The sequence below is a fragment of the Cariama cristata genome, unplaced genomic scaffold, assembly GCF_000690535.1.
Source record: "Cariama cristata isolate BGI_N322 unplaced genomic scaffold, ASM69053v1 scaffold8548, whole genome shotgun sequence".
Classification (NCBI taxonomy): Eukaryota; Metazoa; Chordata; class Aves; order Cariamiformes; family Cariamidae; genus Cariama; species Cariama cristata.
The window spans coordinates 738-16822 of record NW_009630592.1 but is presented as its reverse complement, the minus strand read 5'-3'; the positions used below and the strand labels follow the sequence as shown (position 1 = coordinate 16822).

General features: G+C 36.4%; 1 protein-coding gene across 1 annotated transcript in view; it reads left to right on the top strand.

The window, feature by feature from the left end:
* Positions 1-15867, top strand: part of LOC104165850 (protein furry homolog-like) — a gene marked incomplete at both ends in the record, with an annotated part of 47818 nt that extends 31951 nt beyond the window's left edge. The window contains 12 exons of the mRNA XM_009705605.1: positions 2018-2075; positions 3681-3772; positions 5432-5604; positions 6096-6256; positions 6793-6903; positions 7850-8004; positions 8246-8345; positions 9478-9646; positions 10411-10670; positions 11598-11738; positions 14303-14471; positions 15783-15867. Coding sequence (XP_009703907.1) covers positions 2018-2075; positions 3681-3772; positions 5432-5604; positions 6096-6256; positions 6793-6903; positions 7850-8004; positions 8246-8345; positions 9478-9646; positions 10411-10670; positions 11598-11738; positions 14303-14471; positions 15783-15867 — 1674 coding nt within the window. The remainder of the gene's footprint in view (positions 1-2017; positions 2076-3680; positions 3773-5431; positions 5605-6095; positions 6257-6792; positions 6904-7849; positions 8005-8245; positions 8346-9477; positions 9647-10410; positions 10671-11597; positions 11739-14302; positions 14472-15782) is intronic.
* Between the last annotated feature and the right edge of the window lie 218 nt (positions 15868-16085).

Here is a 16085-nt window from a genome sequence, read left to right as displayed (position 1 = left end):
TGCCTTCAACTGAAATTTACTTTTCTTCAGATCCTAATGTACTATACTGTTGATGTGTGTTACGAATCCACTGAAGTGAAAAGGCAACTCTATGCCAGGAAGCCATGAGTTTTAAAATGCATCTCTATGCCACTGTCCTCAACTGACAACTCTGTGGAGGATGGATGAAGAGGGAGAGCATCTGAGGGGAAGAACACTTCCTGGGAACACCAGTGCTTGGCATCCAGATGTTCTCTGACAGCAGCCAACCTCTTATAATGGAGAGTTATGAAGTTATACCATGCTATAGCAACCAACTCTGCTTCTGCAAAAGAAACCAGAGATCACTAAAGCTCTTAGTTTTGAATGAGATGCTGCTTCTCTCCAATCACTTGTGTCCCATATTATGGCAAATGAGTAGCCAAAGATGTATTTGAAACCATAATGTCGAGTTGTCGGTTATAGTATTCTGTTTTACTCCTTTGATAATCTTCTAATTTTATATCATATCTGAGTTTACTGTCATACCAGGAGTAAAGCAAGACTTTATCCCATGACCCTGAAGATCTGCTGGCCAGTTTAAATCATAGTTGTGCTCTGCAAGTCTAGAAAATGCTCTCAGAAAGGATTTCACCAGAAAGCCTTGTTTTCTAAATTAGAAACAATTCATTCAGCAAACTTTTTTTTTAAAAAAAATCTGATTCTCATCAGTCTTCTGATTTTTTTATTCTGAATTTTTATGTTTTGTTTCTGATGACCAGCTTTTTTCCTCTGTCCAGTATGCGTACTCACACCAGATGCTAGCCGTAGCCCACTCTCCACCGTTGCAACTATACAGTGGTTTCTTGTGTTGGTTTCATTTTTTTAAGCACTGTTCTTCCCCACTTGGTGTGTTTTACTCGAGAACTTTTTTCGTTATAGGTGATATGTATATGCAATCCACTTAAACTTGCTAGAATATTCTTTTTCTCTTTTGTTTTGTTACTGATTACATGAACTTGTCTAGGTGTCTCTTGGTCTCCACTGGAAGCTGCCCCTTTACTATGTTTTAGCACAAAAAAAGCTACTTCCAGAATCTTTTCTGTGTTTGAAAAAAAGCATGAAACAATCCCTAACCATGCTTAAGTCTCTCCTAATTGAGCACACTGTAAAAGTTTCTGTAGCTTTCTGATCACCTGGACCCATTCTCTGAAGGAGAACCTTTGAATGATGTAGCAGAGGAGTCAGTCATTCACCATGAAAACTTGAAGTGGTTTATGCTTTTGATTATGTCTGAACTACAGTAGCAGAGGAGGTAGAAGAATGTGTCACACTCCAACAAACCTGAAGTGGAGGTGGTAGTTACTGTGTTAACAAGTATTAAAGTAAAACGGATATGTTTTTACTGTAGCATTTTGTCTGCATAGCTCCATACTACTGATCTCCTTCCTTCCCTGCCCCCTTTTTGGAGTCGTAGGAGAGTCTTAGTTTGACAGAAGGAACTGAGGAGTAATGAAGACTGTGGAGCTTCACAACAGATAGGGAATGTAACCACGGTGTCAAAACATTTTGCTTTTCAATTTTTCAGAGAGATTATTCTGACTTCTGTCAGCAAAGCGTTATTGACCTTAAAGAAACAATCTTTATTAACAACTAAATACAACATGGCAACTGAAAGAGCATTGTATGACAAGCTGACGTTTGTTTGTTTTTTTTTTCTTTTTTTTTTCCTGATAGTATCTATTTACACCATAAGGCTTTGTTAAACCCTGAATGTAAAAATAAATTAAAATCATCTGTGATAGAAATATGCCATAATACTTGGTGAATGCAAATTTAGTGGTAATTATTGAGACAACCGTCTGTCTTTAAATTGGAAAATAAGTCTCTAGGAAACATCTCTTAAATGCTGATTTATTTCAGAAAGCTACAGGTGAAGAAGGAAAACCTGAGGATATGTTAACTTATACTGTAACACTTGTTGCTGTGAAACATCTTGCAGTTGAGCTGTTAATTTAATGGTTCTTTTTATCCTTTTAATTCTTTTATTTTGATACAGGGAACTAATAGAAGAATTACATCCTATAATTAAGGAAGCACTTGAAAGAAGGCCAGAGGTAATTAGATATTTTCCACTATATTCAGTACACGTTTTTAACTATCTTCTCATAAAAGGTAGTAAAGAAATGTTAGTTATGTTCTTTAGTTTCTGCATCTAAAAATTGTCAGTATACCAGATAAAAAGGTGGGATGTTGCTTTTTTAAATGATTGTAAGGTGTTTACATTAGAAGAGCTTTGTGTTTGTTTTGAGCTCTGTATTATTCCTGTATCAAAGAGGTTTTGTTTCAAATGATGAAAAAAATACTATAACCTTTTCTGCATTCTTTTAATTCCTTTTACCTTAACATAGTTTTACACTGTTGTTACTTTGTTATATCATCAGTAACATGCCCACAATTAGTAGTACCTAAGACATAGAATTGAGTTCTACTATCTACCAACTTCACTGGTTTTTGTTTTTTTCCTTTTTTGTAAATGAAAAAGGCTGTAAGCTCACCTGACTGACTGCTGTGACTAAAAATTTTCTGATGTAGAGCATGTTTTACAGCAAAGTTTAGAAGCCTCAGTAGGTATTCATAGAAATAATAATCTCTGCAAACACAAGCTCAGAGATGGTTACTCAGTATTTTTTTGTGGTAACTGTCATATTCTTATGAGTAATAAATATGTAATTAAATACAGATGATAGAAGGAATATCACTTCTGTTTGGGGATGTTACTGGGCTATAAGTGTGTTTTGTCAGTCTTGCATGCAAATCATAGAGTGCTTTGGGTTGGAAGGGACCTTTAAGAGTCACCTAGTCCAACCTCCCTGCAATGAGCAGGAACAGCTTCGACCAGACCAGGTTGCTCAGAGTGCCGTCCAGGCTGACCTTGAATGTTTCCAGGGATGGGGCGTCTACCACCTCTCTATGCAACCTGTTCCAGTATTTCACCACCCTCATGGTGAAAAATTTCTTTCTTATATCCAGTCTGAATCTACCTTCCTTTAGTTTAAAGCTGTTTTCTCTTGTCTTATCACTACATGCCCTTGTAACAAGTCCCTGGCCCGCTTTCTTGTAAGCCCCTTTAGGTACTGGAAGGCTGCTCTAAGGTCTCCCCGGAGCCTTCTCTTCTCCAGGCTGAACAACCCCAACTCTTTCAGCCTGTTCTCACAGGAGAAGTGCTCCAGCCCTCGGATCATTTTTGTGGCCTCCTCTGGCCTCAATCCAACAGGTCCATGTCCTTCTTGTGCTGAGGACCCCAGAGCTGAAGGCAGTACTGCCGGGGGGGGTTCTCACCAGAGCAGAGTAGAGGGGCAGAATCACCTCCCATGAAATATGTAGAATCACCTCCTTGAAATATGTAGAAAAATTGGCATTTGTACTTCATAGTTTTATATGTTGTACTTTGCGACAGGAGAGTTGTAAAAAACATTATTTTGATAATACATGTAATAGCAAGCATAGTGTATCTTGGAGTTGCAACAGGGAAAAATTTTGTTCATCGTCCGGTTTATTAAAATTGCTAGCAATTTTGGTGACTCATCTTAAAAGGTCAGCACCCCTGATAATTGGTGCCAGTTATAGTACAAATACAATAACGCGTTTATATGCCATGCTGGTTTTATCCTTAGTTTTTCCTCTGCTTCATTTAATTTTGTGTTTCCTCTGTTGAACAGAACATGAAACGGCGCAGGCGTCGAGATATTTTACGAGTACAACTAGTACGAATATTTGAACTGTTGGCAGATGCTGGTGTCATTAGTCACAGGTAGGGGCAGCACTGATAAGACTTTTTTTTTTATGCTTCTGAATTAAGTCACTAGTATGCTTATGATCCAGTATAACAAGCATGCAAAATTCCTCCTTGAGTTTTACTATACCACTAAATAAATAGACATGGTTTTATAAAACTTGGAATTTTGCTGGTTAATCCCTCCCTCTCCCGTGCTCTTTGTCACTGTGATCTGTGTTTTAAATAAAATGCTACTATTCCACAGGACGTTGCTTTGAACAGGCAGTGTGTCATGTTCCTTCTTGTCTGTGTGGGCTCAAACATCGCAGAAGTTACACAAATCAGAAAACCCAAGTTACAGTTATTCTATAATCAGTCTGGAATTCTTCCTCACCTGGAATCCTGATGCTAGTCAGTGTGGCCTATGCAGAGAAGGCTACTGTTCATTCATATTAACACCTTTTTCTTTCTGAGGATGACAGAATGTTAACTGGGTTGGTTTTTTTTTCTTCAGTTTACCCTACTTGTTTAGGGACACTTTGAAAGAAGACTTAAAATTCTGGCGTATGTTTTACAAGTCTCTTAGAAATTTTTTTTTCTACGCAGGTGGAATTGTATAAGAGCAAGTAGGCTAGGAGATTTTTAGGCTAGCTCCTCCCATTCGGTTAGACAATGAGATGTTAAACATTTATTTGTCAACCTTAGCAGTATAATCAGTGTGAAATTCTCAATCTTTAAGCAAGCTACTAGAATATATTTCAGAAAGTTACCTCAGAAGCATTGCTAAAACGCCTTCTTTCCTTTTGACATGCTGATTTTTCAGGCTGTACCTGTTAAAATCCTACCTTCCCTTCTTATCTTTTAAGGTACTCACTGGTGTTTAATTAGTGTATGTAAAATATCTCCTAACACCATCTGCACCCTGGAACTTTGTCGACTTTTCTCTCTGAGGCCAGCGTGACTCTGAGGTGGAAGCCAGCAAGCAATTAAGGGCTACCATAAATGTCCTGATCTTGCCTTTGGTGTGCAAGGCATGCTTTTTAGTGGTCTTCAGTACAAATGTGGAAAGATGGTGGAGGGAGCTGAGAGGAAAGGAATCACCCTTCTAACAATTGTTTTTCAAAGGAGGGCATGTTTGAATCACATGCAGTCTTTAATCTCCTTATTTAGTTTAGTACAGATGTCTATGGTCAGATGCTAAAGCTGTGAAGATGGGAAATGAATATATGAAGTGAATAAATTGCTTTCATCTGCTAGTAGTCAATACCATGTCATGAAGTACTGAACATCTTGGCTGACTCCCAAAAATCAGTATGTAGTATGAATGTCTATAGTCAAGTAGTAGTAATTATTTTTTCTGATTTACAAATAGCGTGGGTTGGGGGGGGTGGGAGGGAAGGGGTTAGTTGTTTGGGGTTTTTTATTATTATTTTTAACGATCATCCCCAGTGTAAGAACCAATTCTGTGGAAGGATAAGTGACTTCTGAGAGTGAGGCTTAATTATTAGTTTGCTTTCACTGGAGCTTTTTGTTTAACACTGAAATAGAAGCTGGATGAAGAAATGACTTTGAATTAAATATTTGCAGTGATGAGGTTGTAGGGTTTTTTTTAAAGACAAAAAAATAAGGATTGTTTTTAAAAATCACTGTATGTATTTATCATACTATTTTTTTTAATTTTTTTTTATTTTTAAGTGCAAGTGGTGGCCTTGATAATGAAACACATTCCCTCAACAACACTTTACTTGAGTATGTCGATCTAACAAGACAACTCCTGGAAGCAGAAAATGAAAAGGATTCCGATACGTTGAAAGATATCCGATGCCATTTTAGTGCCTTAGTGGCAAATATCATTCAAAATGTTCCAGGTATGTAAAAACGCTTTAATAACTTCTGATGACTGTATTTAATATGCAGTGCATTTAAAAAAAAACAAAAACAAAACCACAGAAACAAAAACTAAACAAAAATCCATTTTTTTTCTCTGAAGTTTCAGAGTACTTCCATAAAAATAATTTATGCCGTTGGTTTTGAATATAACTTTAGCAGCATGAGTTTCTACAAGAGGGATTTTTGGTACCATTTGGAAGCATAGAAGTAATTTTCTGGTTTAGCAAAAGTTTTGTTGGTTGGCAGTGCATTTAAATTCTCTAGACTAATAAATAGCTTATTCTTGTACACTAGTGGCATCAAATAGGACAATAGTAAATCTACATCCAGCTCTTAAGATGTTGAAATAATGTGTGTTTACATTCATGTTTCCGTTTATATTAATTATTTGTGTCTGATTTTATGTTTTACATACTTTATTTTAAAGAATGACAAGAGGAGAGTGTCTAACTGTGTGCTTTTCTTACAGTACACCAGAGAAGAAGTGTCTTTCCACAGCAGAGTCTACGCCACAGTCTGTTTATGTTGTTCAGTCATTGGGCAGGTCCTTTTAGTATCATGTTTACTCCCCTGGACAGATACAGTGATAGGAACATGCGAATAAACAGACACCAATACTGTGCATTAAAGGTATTTCAGCACTTTTTGAATTTTGGAAATAGATTTGTTATGTTGACTTTTGTAATGCAAATTTAACATTTGGGCTTTTTGGATGTGCTTTTCACATTCTTGTTGCCTTTCATGACTTAGCTCTTTTTCTCTTCTGCCTACATATCTGTTTATGATAGTTCAGCTTTTTCCATACTGTAAACTATCACACTTGCTATAGGAATGTCTTAAAATTACTGCTAAATATTCGCTTCCCATGACTTTAGTCTTTAGTTGTTAAGGACAAAGGCTTTCATGTAAATATGTTAACAATCAAACTGACATATTAACACTTACATATGTCAGAATTTCAGTATTGGTGGTTCCTTGTATTTGGGAGTTGAGAAAAGTGTGATTTGATAATTTCTTGAATAAGATGTTAAACAGTTGTTTATTAGCCTTCGTCTTCCTCCCTTGACTGAGCAGAAGTTAGCTTTCTGATATTTTAATGGACTGGCTAAAAGCACTTCCTGTATCCGAGTTATTAAAATATGGTGTTTTTCACTTACTTTCTAAAGGCTATGTCTGCTGTACTGTGTTGTGGCCCTGTTGCAGATAACGTTGGGCTCTCATCTGATGGCTATTTATACAAATGGCTGGATAATATTTTGGATTCACAAGATAAAAAGGTAATACGGGCAATGACAACGTTGGTTTGCAACTATCAGTGCCTTCAACGTATGCTTTAATGAATTTTGGGGTTGGATTGGCCTAAATACTTAAGAGTGGCTTAAGCTCAAAGCTGTTTTAGTAGTGCATATTTCTGCACTGTCCCTAATATGTGTAATATGTGTATTCACCATGTTGAGGAAGGCAGTTCCTAGTCACAGTCTAAGAACAGATAACACAGAATGAAAGAGGAAACGGTGAGGGGTGAAACATTGTGTATTGTTTATAAACTAACCAGCTAAGTTAAGTTGTAATAATAAGCAGATCTTTCAGAAATTTAAAGGAGACGAGATTTTGAACATGAACTCTTGTGAGACTGTAGAGTCCATTGGGGGTTCTGCAGAGTTACAAAGACGAAGCTTTACATCTAAGCAGTAAGTCAAGGTTTAGATATAAAAGTTAGGGCCTCCATTGCACTAATACTGTGACTACATAAAAATACAGCTCCAGTGGGCTACTTCAATTCAAGAGAACGTGCAAGTCTCCACATAGATCTATCCCTTGTATCCTGTTGGAATTCCTGCGTATGTTTAAGTGCTTTCCTGTATGTGATGCTCTCAGGTCAGTGTTTAGTTTGTTGTAAGACAAGTGAAAATGGTAAATAGCTCAAGGTAGCCTTGGAACTGAGGGAGGAAAAAAAAAGTCACTAGAGCCTATCTAGTTATTTGTTTCAATAATTTATGACTATGTGTGCAAGTTGGACATTACTCAGTTTGATAGAATTAACCTGTTGTTATTTTAAGCTGTGGTCTTGTTTTTAGATGGAATGAGTTTTGTGTATTGCAGTTTGGTTTTGTTTCTTTGGTTTTTTAAATTAAATATCTATTTCCTTATTTTGTGCCATTTTTGTAAGTTTTTTTTTTTTCTATATTTATAAATATATATTGGTTCTTTTCTGGAATACAGGTTCACCAGCTAGGCTGTGAGGCAGTCATGCTGCTCTTGGAACTCAACCCTGACCAGAGTAACCTCATGTACTGGGCTGTAGACCGGTGTTACACAGGTTCCAAGCGGGTAGCAGCTGGCTGCTTTAAAGCCATAGCCAGTGTGTTCCAAAACAGGTACTACAGCATTTTTCAAAACTTTAAGCTTTCATTTTCAAAGTGTGCTTTCATGTAGAACTGGGTTTTTTCCTCCCCCAAAGAGAAAAGATCACCCTTGTTTGTGTGTGTGTGTGTTACTAGAGAAGCTTTTCAAAATGTAATATTATCCCATATCATGTCCCCTGTAAATTAAACTTAAATTCAAATTTTAAGAAGCCAATGTAATTTTACTTATTTCACACTTGCAATTTTTCCCTAGGGATTACCAGTGTGATACAGTGACCCTCCTGAATCTAATACTATTTAAAGCAGCTGATTCTACTAGGGCTATCTATGAGGTTGCTATGCAACTATTGCAGGTTTGTAAGCTAATTTTGATTAATTTTTTTAAAAGAATTGTCCTGTGCATTAAAAAAAAAAATCTGTATTATTTGGTTGTCCCTTCAGCAATGAAATACAATGTATGTATACTTTTTTTTTCCTCTTTATTTTAGTACATAGTTAGACCAGATCCTTACCTGGCACAAATAGACTTCAGTGGAAGTATGTCTCTTTCCATGAACTGAGCACTCAAGACTTGTATAATATCTGCTTTTTTCAAGAGACAAAACCTAAATGAAGATTCTTGTGGTTTAGCCCTGAAACAGTGTGGTACATAGCTCCGTTTCTCCAAAAGCACCTCAGAGAGAAGCATATTGCTTCCTGTCCCTTTACTCTGCTGGGGTAGCAGCAAGTTTTCCGATTTTTGTATTAATACCAAAGAGATTTTCGTCTGTCTGTGTGGAGACGTGATAGTGAAAATCTTGTTAGCCATTGAATTTACTTCTGTATATTCCTTTCCAAGGTCATTTAGGGGTAAGCCTGATCTTACAGGCAGCATTAGTGTTTAAAAATAAATAAATAAAGCTGTACTGCTTGTGGCTTAGACCACAAGTCTTGGAGGTTTTTTCAAAGGTTTTTGTTGTCATCAAAATTCAGCAGTGAAGTCCACACTGAAGTCACACCCCTGTTGATATGTCAGCACTCACGCCGCCCTCCCTTTCAGCCCCATCTTTCAAGTGAATATCACTGCTTAAGATCAACCAAAACTGAATTCTAGATTATCAAACTGCTTTAGCCTCCTGCTGCATCTCTGCCACTCAGAATTACATTGCTCCTATCCATGTCTCATAGATAAGCAGAAATTGATATTGTTGGGAAATAGAGGTGTTCAATAGTATTTCACATTTTGTTATAGATAATTTCATATTTAATATGGTATTTTGTGAAAGCAGATTTCTAAAATTTATTGCTGTAAACTCGTGAAGTGGACAGTCTTAGCTAGTGTTCTATGAAATTACCAGTGTTGGTGAATACTGTAGATGTATGGAGATCTGCATGGATAGGAAATATTAAATGAGAGTAGATACATGAATTTAAAAGATGATTTTATATAAAGATTTCCATTGTAGCTCTGTACTTATCTTCAAATTCTGAACATTACTGTTATAGATCTTGGAACCAAAGATGTTCCGTTATGCTCACAAACTGGAAGTTCAGCGGACGGATGGGGTTTTGGGTCAGCCTTCTCCTTTACCACATCTGTATTCTGTGTCATATTATCAGCTGTCAGAAGAATTAGCAAGGACTTATCCTGAACTAACACTTGCTATCTTCTCAGGTATGGTTTTAAAACAAAACAGAAAACTTCATTGAGTCAAAAACATTGTACAAAATCTGTAATTCTTATTTTTCAGTAATTAATTTATATGCAATTCACTAAAATCAGGACAGCAAGACAACATCATCATAATGAATGGAGAAAATGAAATTTAGAGTGACAATTTTTGTTTACTTGTATTTGAAATATATTCAAGAGGAAACAACATGAATCAAAGATACTTTTACTGAGTTTGTAATAGCCATGAAAAATCACGTTAGAGAAATAATTTGCAACAGTTTTTTAAAATTACTCTTCTATTGTTCTTTCTAGTGTTTTCTTATTTACTATGGATTTCTTAAAAATGTTATTCCATAGCATTTTTAAACAATTGCAGAATAGTAACATCTCACATCAATTAAAAAAACTACTAGGACTAATATGAGGATCAAAAAATTTTAAGTGCTTTTTTCCAAAATTGATACATTTTTAGATGCTCTAGGTCTTCAGTTCCCTCCTCCAATTAGAGAAATATATATGTATGCATATACTAATATGGTTTCTTCAACATACTGTTTGTCAGCAATGTCTTCAATTAGCTCTACTGAAGACTGCAGACTTTGTCATTATGAAATGGTGCTAGTCAGCTAAACAAAAAAATTACGTCTGTGTCTGCATTGCTTTATATCAGTATGGTCTACTGGGCTCAATGGTAGTTGTTACTACCAAAACAAGTCTCATTATTGATTTGCAATTCACATAAGTACCTAATTTTTAAATTACAGAAGTAAGTCAGAGAATCCAAACAGCTCACCCAGCTGGGAGACAAGTGATGCTGCATTATCTGCTGCCATGGATGAACAATATTGAGTTGGTAGACTTGAAACCTTTGCCAACCATTCGTCGGCAAGATGAAGATGAAGAAGATTCTTTGAAAGACAGAGAAATAATGGTGAACAGTAGACGATGGCTACGAGGAGAAGGCTGGGGATCACCACAGGCTACAGCTATGGTTCTGAACAATCTGATGTATATGACTGCAAAGGTAAAACTAATTGCTTAAGCACTCCGTCTTGTTCCAGTGGATTGTTGTGTTTAGGGTGCAAGAAAATACTGTTCAGAGATACTGTGTTGCCAAACTTTCAAGAGTTATTGTTCATATTTGTTGAGTTGCTTGTGTATACCCAAACTGTACCGTATAGTTTTGAGGTATTACGAGAGATATGTAAGACATAATATAAATGTTATAGTAATTGTTATATATAGTAACAGTATGTAACTGTTGTTTTGCAATATAGATGTTTAGGTGGATAGATAATACCAAATTGCCTGTACACCTGTGATCGCAAAGTGGAGTTTTGGAACTGATCTTGTTGCTAGAGGCTCATAGACCCTCCTCCTTCCTGTGATAGCTACTTCCAAGAGAGAAAAAGTATTGGTCACATGCAGTGCTCCTGCCAGTTCTTGATATCTTTGAATCCTACTAATGAGAGATCATGTTTTAAGCTACAAATTAAAAACTCTTGACAGCCTGTGGTCCATGGAATTTTATTCAGGATTGTCAGCACCTGGGAGAATGTGCCTCTGCTAAATTTAGATAGCTTTTTTTTATTTATAAGTAAATAAATACATGAAAATAGAAATAAATCCACATATAAATAAATATTTTTATACTTATATAATGTATAAAAGTATATGCATTATATAAATAAAAATACCTAATATGTATAAATGTGGTTAGATGCATTTTTTTATATTTATAGCTATAAAAGAAAATAGTTATTTCCAGAATGTGATTATAAAAATAAATACATGTGGAAGCTTCATTCTGCAATGTTAAAAAGGCAACAGCTTCTTACAGGATTTATGTTTCCTTTTTCTAGAGCCTGTCCCACTTGCTGAATGTAGATCACTTTCAAATACAATGTTTTCTACTGGAATTTTCAGGAGACATATTTATTTTGTTTTCTAGTATGGTGATGAAGTAGCTTGGTCAGAGATAGAAAATGTCTGGACTACTTTGGCAGACAGCTGGCCAAAGAATCTGAAAATAATTCTGCACTTCTTGATCAGTATCTGTGGAGTGAACAGTGAACCCAGCCTTTTGCCTTATGTGAGTATGTGATATGTCTCTCCTTAGTGCTATTGATACTTTAAAAATTACTTGTGTGTCTAGTAGCAAAGATGACTAAACCAAAAAAAATGTGAGGTAGGATTTCTAGTATCAAAATCTCCAGCCCCGTATTTATGACCACTAAATACTATGAACAAATCAAATTAAGTTCTTCTGTTTGAGTTACTTTGGATATCTGTGTCAAAATTTCAATATCAGTTTGAGTTAAACCTGGCATTCGTGGAATGAGAAGGGAAGTAAATCAGGAAGGATACTGCACCTTAAAGGTAACTGAGGCTTCAAGACAACCTACTGACTACTGCAATTTACTCAGAGTAGTAAGTCTGAAATAGTCCACCAGCCGTCTTATCAGTTATGAGCTGTCAAAGTTCAGGGTATACTAGGTGGACCGTAGGCCTTACTTAGTGAGTAAATAATAACAAAATGGAAAAGACTTACTAAAATATCTACAGCTGTCTTAGCATTTTTTTTTGTTCTTTTGAAATAAAAAGGAAACTTAAGGATTTGATTGCTAATCTTAGATTAATTTTATTAGAAGTATACACTAAACAACTCCTTTCCATCATAAGATGCAAATCTACTGCAGCAGTTGATCTCTGTTCATTAGGAAGAATTAAGATAGTTCCATAAATAATATTTTCATTAGACAATTATTATAGGCTTTGCTAATAGTCCAAAAAAGTAGGTATGAAGTAAACAATCAGGACCTATAATATTATTAAGGTCTTACCAAGGACAGCTTAAGTTCTTCATTGATTGGCAGTCATTTTCATTGCGAATCAGGAAATCTAGCTTAAACTTGCAGCCAAAAATTTTTGCATGTATAGTTTGAACAAAGTGACAAAGTAATTCCACAACTCAAATGCCCTGGATCACTTGCTTACTGTTCATATTTGAGTTCTCTCAAAAGGATGGAAATAAATCATTAAGCAGTACTAACTCAAGAAAATGCCAGAAGAAAAAATATGAACTTACTGATGTCTAGAGTAATCACTGACTAGCAGCCATCTGCTGCTGCTTAACAGTGACCAGGATTATTTTGCTGAAGTAAGATGTAGTGGAGAATCCTTAATTTCTGTATGCTTAATAAAATATTGCCATAGTTAGGTGTTTATTATTATCAGAGTATATAAAGACCTCAAGCATTTTGGGAATTAAATGGTTTTTTCCCATGCTATAATTTAGGATAGTCCTAAAAAGCAGACAGATCATATAGTAAAATAAAGCACCTGTCGTGCAATGTAGGGACAGTGTGATTATTGTCACATGACCAATTATTAAAACAAAAAAAAAAAAAAACAAACACCCCAAGCCCCCTCAAAACCAATTTTATTTTTTGTCAAAGCATATGTGAGAGCACTGCAGAATAGCATGAGAAAAAATGATACCTGCTGGAAAAGAAATAGTGTAGAACACAACTGTGAACTATCAAAAAGCAATATGAGAATACATTCTCTCCAATGTTGATCTCAGATGTTACAAAAACCTTTGTAAGAAAATCTTTTATAGAATCATAGAATCGTTTAGACTGGAAAAGACCCTTAATATCATCCAGTCCAGCCATTAACCTAGCACTGCAAAGTCCACCACAAAACCATGTCCCTAAGCATCACATTTATATGTGTTTTAAATGCCTCCAGGGATGGTGACTCTACCACTTCCCTGGGCAGCCTGTTCCAATGCTTGACAACCCTTTCGGTGCAGAAATTCTTCCTAATATCCAATCTAAACCTCCCCTGGCGCATCTTGAGGCCATTTCCTCTCATCCTATCACTGGTTACTTAGAGAAGAGACCAACCCCCACCTGGCTACAACCTCCTTTCAGGTCGTTGTAGAGAGCGATGAGGTCTCCCCTCAGCCTCCTTTTCTCCAGGCTAAACAACCCCAGCTCCTTCAGCCACTCCCCATCAGACTTGTGCTCCAGACCCTTCCCCACCTTCGTTGCCCTTCTCTGGACTCGCTCCAGCACCTCAAGGTCTTTCTTGTAGTGAAGAACCCAAAACTGAACACAGCACTCGAGGTGCAGCCTCACCAGTGCTGAGTACAGGGGAACAATCACTGCCCTGGTCCTGCTGGCTGTGCTGTTCCTGATACAGGCCAGGATGCTGTTGGCCTTCTTAGCCACCTGGGCACACTGGCGGCTCATGTTCAGCTGGCTGCCGACCAACACCCCCAGGTCTCCTTTTCTGCCAGACAGCTTTCCAGTCACTCGTCCCCAAACCTGTAGTGTTCCATGGGGTTGTTGTGACCCAAGTGCAGGAGTCGAATTGCTTCTTAAATAACTGTCATTGAACTCAGAATCCTTTCTTGCTTTTTTGATAGATTTCTGATGCTTGCTGCTATTGACAGCTGTGAAAGCAATTTTGTTTGCTTTTAGAACTAGAGTAAGTTTTATGTATCCTCACTTGCAGTGCAGCTAGATATTTATTCTAACAGGTTGTAGTATTCAAATCTTTTTTCCTTTTTTTTAATCAAGTCACTGCAATAAGAATTTTATTTATGTATATCCTATTTTATATGCGTATACTTTATTTTTATGGCAGGTAAAGAAAGTTATTGTTTATTTGGGTAGAGATAAAACAATGCAACTACTAGAAGAGCTGGTGAGTGAACTTCAGCTTACAGATCCTGTCAGTTCAGGAGTCACCCATATGGATAATCCACCATATTACCGCATTACTTCCAGTTACAAAATCCCCTCTGTCACTTCAGGTGAGAATTGATTAACTTAAATTTTTATTATTGATGATGATAAATATGCTATTATCAATCAGTTATAATATCTGTAAATATTCAATAGGAGTATGATGTTCTGTTTCTAAAAACAGGTTAAGGTACAAAGTCTGTTTTACAAGATCTGCAGGTTTTGATGTACCCAATGTTCTTATTAAAGAACATCTGATAGGCTCACAAGGAATAGGTTTGTATTAATATATGTGTTAGGCTTTGTCTGTGTTCAGATCTTGCACTGTTTACCCCCACTATATCACTTTTATGTCAATTCAGTCAAACAACTGGGAAAATTTATATAATGTTAAATCTATGTAAGTTGTTATATTTTAAGTTCTGTTATAGACACAAGCTGCGTCCGTGGGAATTTGTTCAAGAGGATTTAAGTATGCTTACTTAGGAGAATTTGTTTGGAAATAATTAACAATTACCAATAGATCAATCATCAAAAAAAGCCCCATTGAAAATACAAAAAGTGTCTACCTCATGCTTCAATGCAAGAACGTGCTGAGAAATGTGTGGAAAAGCTGTTTGGTTTTGGTGAAACATCTTTGAAAGTGAGCCACAAATGACATGGAAAGGAGGGTATCTAAGCAACGACTTTAGCTTTTGTGCTGCAAAGCTGTCAATGTTATGAAGCAGCCTGGATCTATCACATAGGGATTATCTGGATCACAAGGTGGATGCATTGGCATTTGTTCATGAAAGTGTTTAAAAAATATGAAATTATGGGACTCTTGCACTTAAGTGCAATTGAGAGTAGCAAAATCTGTGGGGAGGGTGCAAAATAATTTCCAATTGTGGTCATCTATTCAGTGTGATGCTTGCAAGTTTTTCTTAAGAAACGGATACAACCTTCACTGCAGGCTGTTAGGTTTTGATCCCTAATCTGTTTGTGGTTTGAAGTATCTACATGCTAAAGTGCAACTACATTTTGCAGATTACTATGAGGTACAGCATACAGGAAAGAAAGAAATAGGTCTCTAGATTCTGCTTCAAAGACTTTGTACTTGATTTACATTGACGACTCAGAGATGCCTGGAATGGATTCTTTTGATTTTTTTCCAGATAGTAAAATTATGGTAGCAGCTTAGAATCTTTTAGTCTTAAACAACTATTTTTTCTTGCATGTGAAAGTAATTCCTATGGCTCAGTTTGTATTTGTGCCAGTTGCTGTAGTGTAAACCTGTGTAGGGCTCTTGGCGTGGACAAGTAAATAAAAGTAATTGTGTAGTGCTTAAGACTGCTTTTCTTTTTTATTGACCAATCTTTTTCTTTGTCCATGATTCACAGGTACCACTTCTAGTAGCAATACAATGGTAGCTCCCACAGATGGCAACCCTGACAGTAAACATATAAAAGACAATGTTGAAGAGAAGTAAGTATTTCCTCAAAGGACAGTTATTAGTTGAATTACAGGAATTCATGCTAGATACTATAAATGCTTGCATTTCAATAGCTCCAGGTATGTCTACATTGCACGAAATACATGACCGTAAGTTTTACAGGTTTTAAGCACAGAACTGAAGTACTAGTTGGGATTAACTGTAGCAACCTCAACTGTAATTTGAACTCAAAAAGCTGTAGAGGAAACTG